The sequence below is a fragment of the Microtus oregoni genome, unplaced genomic scaffold (assembly GCF_018167655.1).
Source record: "Microtus oregoni isolate MIOR12 unplaced genomic scaffold, Mior012 000008F_ref0000371, whole genome shotgun sequence".
Classification (NCBI taxonomy): domain Eukaryota; kingdom Metazoa; phylum Chordata; class Mammalia; order Rodentia; family Cricetidae; genus Microtus; species Microtus oregoni.
Window position 1 is genome coordinate 54,182,395 of NW_024543067.1, and position 7,491 is coordinate 54,189,885.

The 7,491-nt window shown below is 37.3% G+C and overlaps 1 protein-coding gene across 1 annotated transcript; it reads right to left on the reverse strand.

The window, feature by feature from the left end:
* Positions 1–880: 880 nt before the first annotated feature.
* LOC121451667 (olfactory receptor 8B3-like) lies at positions 881–1,813 on the reverse strand. The gene has a single exon (XM_041657364.1). It carries the CDS (start codon positions 1,811–1,813, stop codon positions 881–883), a length of 933 nt encoding a protein of 310 aa, XP_041513298.1.
* Between the last annotated feature and the right edge of the window lie 5,678 nt (positions 1,814–7,491).

Sequence of the window (7,491 nt, forward strand, 5' to 3'; positions counted from 1 at the left end):
ATTCTCCCTAAAGACTGTCACCTATACCTCATTTCGCACCTTCATTAAATGTGTAATATTTCTGCTGTACAAGTTTGTCATATCTACATGCAATCATAACAACATAAGCTTTATTGTTATCATCTGCTTTTTATATGTGCAGTTTACTAGCACTATAAGAAACTTAAGACACTGAACAAGAAATGAAAATACTAAATAATGTAAAGACCTCCCATGCTAATGGATTGGCAATTTTAGTATTGTGAAAGTGTTCATCATTCCAAAAAATAATCTACAGATTCACTAAAATCCCACTGTAATTCTTCATAGAAATGGAAAACCCATGAGCACTCTTCCCATAAACAAACATATAAAAACAAATCAAATGAATGTTGGCTGTGTTTTGTGTAGAATTTTTAATATTTCTGAAATGTCCTTAAATAAACTGTCTAGTCTGTGTAATTTACACAAAGAGTTATTATTATAAAACAAAAATATTTATTAGCTCTGTATTGCTAAATTTTCCTTGACCAAAATATTAAAGAACCTCTTAAGGCAAGATGTTTTGTGACAATAAATAAGCGCACCTATGTCATAAATATGTGAATTTACTCTTTAACAACTGGGAAAAATAATCTACATTTTAGAAAACTGTTTCATAGATTCATTGAGTAAAGCTCTTGATCCACAAGCATTAGGGCCTGAGTCCTTAGAATCCATATAAAGTCTAATGCGATAGTGCAAATCTGACATCTCAGTGTTACTAAGAGAAGAATTTTTAAATGTGAATGGGCTAGTAATATGGGAAAACCATCAGTGAAGAAAGAGATATCTTATTCTAAACAGATGAGAAAATAGGACTGGCACACAAAATAAGAGGCAAAAAGACAAACTTGCACAATCAGAAGATCCTGCTGATCAAGGTTTTCTTCAGGGCAACTTTAATATCTTTGTTCCTCAAGCTGTAGATTAAAGGATTCATCATGGGAACCACATTGGTGTAAAAGACAGAATAGATTTTCCCTTCATTCATAGATCCATCTGTGGAAGGTTTGAAATATACAAATGCACCTGATCCAAAGAACAGAGAAACAGCAAGAATGTGGGAGCTGCAGGTACCAAAGGCTTTGGACCTGCCCTCAGAGGAACTGATGTGGAAAATATTGGAAAGAATGAAACCATAGGAGATAAAGACAGTTGAAGTAGGAACAATGATATTGATGCTTACAACCACAAAAATCACAAGCTCATTGACATATATGCTTGAACAAGAAAGCTGGAGCAAAGGAGGAATATCACAGAAGTAGTGGTTGATGGTGTTGGCATCACAAAAGGTCAGTCTCAGCATGCATGCAGTGTGAGCCACAGCAGTAGAAAATGAGATAAAGTAGGAACCAAGCATAAGGTTCAAGCATAGTTTAGGAGACATGGCAACATTATATAACAGTGGATTACAGATGGCCATGTAGCGATCATAAGCCATTGAAGTTAACACATAGCACTCAGAAACAGCAAAGAAGATAAAGAAATAGAGTTGGGTCATACATTCTGTGTATGTAATTACATTTTTCCTTAATATAAAGTTCATCAGCATTTGAGGAGTGAACACAGAACAATAGCAAATGTCTATAAAAGACAAGTTAAACAGAAAAAAGTACATAGGGGTGTGGAGGTGAGAATTCAGTACAGTTAGAATTATCAAACAGAAATTTCCCAATGCAGTGACAAGATACATTCCTAGGAAGAGAAGGAACAAAGGCATTTGAAGTTCAGGTTTATCTGTTAGTCCTACCAGAATGAATTCGGCCACCAAAGAGAAATTTGCTGAGTTCATTCTTCTCTAAGGGAATCTGTGGACACAGAAAATAGAGCTGCATTAGAGGATGATTCATATTAGTCATGAGTCCTTCCCATCTGTGAGGTCTATGCTGGGAATTTTCTAGTTCTGACTAATACAAATTCAACTGGTGCTGTCACTAACAGATTACTTAATATTTTTCCAGTGGTACCATATTTTATATTATTTATGAAAAATTTAAAGAATACATCAGGACTGATTCAACCCTCTCCTATCTCTTGTCTTTATATGCTACCATCTGAAGAACAATAAACGTAGAAGCAGATTCTTGTATGCTACATTGCTGCTTGCTGTTGAAGTTCCAACTTTGTTGTGGTATGAATAAAAAAAATGTGCCTAATCTAAAACTAAAAGAAGAAGAGAGAGGCAAGGAGAGAGTGTTTCCTGTCCCCTTTGTCACAGAGTCATGGCTCTGGAAAACTTGAATTCTGACCATGAAGGAGAACCCCAGTAGAGATAATGCAACTTCAGTGACAACTAACACCTCCTTTCATTATCTAATCTTCCTGAATCCTTTCTTCTGCTGGTTTTACTTGAGTCTCATTTGATGAATGAAAAGGATGATACTTGTTCAAGTCCATAATATATTAAGAAAGGCTAAAAAATATGAATTTTAAATGGAGGGAAGATAAGGAGGATCTCCAAAGAGTTGAAGAGAAGAAACTGTTATCAGGATATCTTATATGGCAAAAAAAATCTATTTTCGACAAAATAAAAATGACACAAATATTCAATTAAATAAGAAAATGAAGAAAGGAAGCAAAAGAAAGAATGAACAAAAGAAAAAAAGACTGTTTGTATCCCTTAAATTCAGAAACTCACAATTTTTATTCCATATCTTGAAAATCTCTTACTTTCCCATTTATCCTTGCTCATGGGTATAAATATCTCAGATTCAAAGTTTTTAGATCTTTCCATTCAAAGAAGTTTGACCCAAGACTTAATTTTCATGGACACATTTCCAAATTGCAGAACTTTATTTCTCATTAGAGCTTTGAGTCTTTTCTGAAAGTAAAAAAGAATGAAAGCGAGGAAGTAACCTCAGGATATGTGTGACTATAAGAAGAGAGAAGAATGTCTAGACTCTTCGTCAGAGGAGAGCAAATAAATGAAAGAAGGATCTGAGGATAGGGATTTACACTCTGGATCATGATCCTAATTTCCTGAGGGACCCACAATTATACTCATGCTTTTCTTTCACTCTAGAGAACATGCATCCTCCAGTGTTGATAGAGAGAAAGACTCTTGCCTCCCCAATTATTTTGAGATCTGATGGGAAATCTAAGTTTGGGTTTCTTTCTCTCCTGCTTCTGTAGTAAAGTGAAAATTAACCACAGGTCCCACTTCTGACTAAATTCTGTGTCTGAAAATTGTTGAGTGTTTTATTGAGTCATCTTCAGTGCTGAACTACCATAAACATCAGAGATGCTATTTAAAAAATACTCTCCTGAACAAATATGATACTAGGAGACCTGCTCACATGGAAAGTGGAGTTCTCAAGGGCTCTGAACCCCTGACAAAAAACTAAGGACAATTAAAGCATTTTGGAAGTGATACAAATAGTCTTTTATAGGGAAGAAAAACACTCAAGAGGGTTTTCTAAAATCAAGGGATCAGCAATGAACTCATAAAAAGAAGTAAGTAACATTACTTGGACTGATTGATTGATTATATTTAGGAATTTAGGAATATGTATATTCTAATTCCTAAATATACATATATATTACTAGGAATATATATGAGATATATATATATATATACATATATATATATATATGTAACAACAATTAAGGAAATAAGAAACATTGAGTATATAGAGAGAGCAAGAAGGTGTGCATGGGAAGGGTTAGAAATGGGGATAAGTTGAAGACTGGAAACGAAATTGAAAAAAATTATGTGGAATCCGAACCGGGAGGACAAAGGGGTGGCCAGTAGCTCCTTGGTTCCCATAGCCTGCCCGCAGCGAGCAGGGTGGGCCCTTTGTTCGCGAGCTAACCAGGCAGCGCGGAGTTTCGATCTGGGCACCGAGTGAAACATCATTGTGGTGAGAGAGTGCTGCGGCAGCTGGGAACATACCTCAGCCCGCCCACACTTCCAGGCCATCCTACAGGGGCTATACTGCCCAAACCGCCTCTCTATTCCTATCCCATTCAGCTTACATCCAGATCCCCACACCCCCTGTCTCCCTCCCACTCTCCCTCCTTTGGGGCATAGCGCCTCCCTGCCCAGCCTGATAGGACGCTGGGACCAAATCCGAACCAGGAGGACAAAGGGGTGGCCGGTAGCTCCTTTGTTCCCATAGCCTGCCCGCAGGGAGCAGGGTGGGCCCTTTGTTCGCGAGCTAACCAAGCAGCATGGAGTTTCGATCTGGGCACCGAGTGAAACATCATTGTGGAGAAACATCTCTGGGGAGTGACATCACTGGGAAGGTACATCAGTGGGCAAGAAGACCTGATCCTGTAAAAGAAGATCCAAAGAGGAGTATTGGGAGGAAGAGATGGGCAGACGCCAATGCAGGAATTCTCCAAACAATCTGTAAAACAACACGAAACCACCCGAAGCAAGTGACCCCACAACAGGAGGACATGAACACCTTAATCAAGAAGAAGTAGAAAAAACTGACTTCATGAAAGTGATTGACACCCTTAAACAGCATATAAAAAACGCCCTTATGGAAATGGATGAGAAGTATAATAGAAAGTTCGAGGAATTGAGTAAATCAGTGAATGATACCCTAGGAAACCAAGGAAAAACAATCAAGCAGATAAAGGAAACAGTTCATGACTTGAAAACTGAAATGGAGGCAAAGAAGAAAACACAAACAGAGGGCCGGCTGGACATGGAAAATCTAGGTAAACAAATAGAGACTACAGAATCAAGTATAACCAGCAGAATACAAGAGATAGAAGAAAGAATCTCAGATTCTGAGGATAACATAGAGAAAATAAACACTCTGATCAAAGAAAACAGCAAGTCCAACAAACTCTCATCACAAAACATTCAGGAAATATGGGACACAATAAAAAGTCCAAACCTAAGAATAATTGGAGTAGAAGAAGGAGAAGAAGTGCAGCTCAACGGTACAGAAAATATACTTAATAAAATTATAGAAGAAAACTTTCCCAACCTGAAGACAGATGTACCTATGAAGGTTCAAGAAGCATACAGAACACCAAATAGGCTGGATCAAAAGAAAACATCCCCTCGCCATATAATAATCAAAACACAAAATAAACAGAATAAAGAAAGAATATTAAGAGCCGCAAAGGAAAAAGGCCAAGTTACTTATAAAGGTAAACCTATCAGACTTACACCTGACTTCTCTATGGAAACCATGAAAGCCAGAAGGTCCTGGATAGATGTTCTCCAAAAACTAAGAGACCACGGATGTAAGCCCAGACTACTATATCCAGCCAAACTTTCAATCACTATAAATGGGGAAAACAAAATTTTCCAGGATAAAAACAAATTTAAACAATACGTAGCCACAAATCCAGCCTTACAGAAAATAACAGAAGGAAAATCACTAACCAAGGAGTCCAACAATGACCACAATAACTCAGACATCTAGAGACCCTTCACCAGCACAAATCAAAGAAGGAAAACACACAAACCCTACTACTAAAAAAGTGACCGGAGTTAACAACCACTGGTCATTAATATCACTTAATATCAATGGGCTCAACTCACCTATAAAAAGGCACAGGCTAAGAGATTGGATGAGGAAACAGGATCAAACATTCTGCTGTCTACAAGAAACACACCTCAACCACAAAGACAGGCACCTACTCAGAGTAAAGGGCTGGGAAAAGGCTTATCAAGCAAATGGACCTAAGAAACAAGCAGGTGTGGCCATACTATTTTCTAACAAAGTTGACTTCAAACTTAAATCAATCAGAAGAGATGGAGAGGGACATTTTATACTCATAACAGGAACAATTCATCAGGAAGAAGTCTCAATCCTGAATATCTATGCCCCTAATATAAAAGCACTCACATACGTAAAAGAAACATTACTAAAACTCAAGGCAGCCATCAAACCGCACACACTAATAGTAGGAGACTTCAACACTCCTCTCTCACCAATGGACAGGTCAATCAGACAGAAACCTAACATAGAAATTAGAGAATTAATGGAGGTAATGAAGCAAATGGACTTAACAGACACCTATAGATTATTCCACCCAAAGAGGAAAGAATATACCTTCTTCTCTGCAGCTCATGGAACCTTCTCGAAAATTGACCATATACTTGGTAACAAAGCTAACTTACACAGTTACAAAAAAATATTAGTAACCACCTGTGTCTTATCAGATCACCATGGATTAAAGTTAGAATTCAACAACAATGCTACCCCCAGAAAGCCTACAAACTCATGGAAACTGAACAGTCAACTACTGAACCATACCTGGATTAAGGAAGAAATAAAGAAAGAAATTAAAGTCTTCCTTGAATTCAATGAAAATAAAGAAACAACATACTCGAACTTATGGGACACTATGAAAGCAGTCCTGAGAGGAAAGTTCATAGCACTAAGTGCCCACCTAAAGAAAACAAAGAAAGCACATATTGGAGACTTAACAGCCCACTTGAAAGCTCTAGAAAAAAAAAAGAAGCAGACTCACCTAGGAGTAGTAGAAGACTGGAAATAATCAAATTGAGGGCTGAAATCAACAAAATAGAAACACAGAAAACAATCCAAAGAATCAATGAAACAAAAAGCTGGTTCCTGGAGAAAATCAACAAGATTGATAAACCCCTATCCAAACTAATCAAACGATAGAGAACACGCAAATTAAAAAGATCAGAAATGAAAAGGGGGACATAACCACAGACACAGAGGAAATTCAGAGAGTCATTAGATCTTACTACAAAAGCCTGTATGCCACAAAACTGGAAAATGTAAAAGAAATGGACGCTTTTTTAGATAAATACCATTTACCAAAGCTAAACCAGGAACAGGTGAACAATCTAAACAGATCTGTAAGTCGCGAAGAATTAGAAGCTGTTATCAAAAACCTCCCTACCAAAAAAAGCCCAGGACCAGATGGTTTCAATGCAGAATTCTACCAGAACTTCCAAGAAGACCTAATACCTGTACTCCTTAATGTATTCCACAATATAGAAACAGAAGGGTCATTACCAAATTCCTTTTATGAAGCCACAATTACTCTGATACCAAAACCACTCAAAGACTCAACCAGGAAAGATAACTACAGGCCAATCTCACTCATGAATATCGACGCAAAAATCCTCAACAAAATACTGGCAAATCGAATCCAAGAACACATCCAAAAAATTATCCATTATGATCAAGTAGGCTTCATTCCTCAGATGCAGGGCTGGTTCAACATACGAAAATCTATCAATGTAATCCAGCATATAAATAAACTGAAAGAAAAAAACCATATGATCATTTCATTAGATGCTGAAAAAGCATTTGACAAAAATCAACATCCATTTATGTTAAAAGTCTTGGAGAGATTAGGGATACAAGGGTCATACCTAAATATAATAAAAGCTATATACAGCAAGCTGACAGCTAACATCAAATTAAACGGAGAGAAACTCAAAGCCATCCCACTTAACTCAGGAACACGGCAAGGCTGTCCACTCTCGCCATACCTCTTCAATATAGTGCTTGAAGTTCTAGA

Excerpts from the sequence above, each read along its gene's own strand:
- LOC121451667 (XM_041657364.1), bottom strand. The coding sequence starts at position 1,813 with ATGAACTCAGCAAATTTCTCTTTGGTGGCCGAATTCATTCTGGTAGGA.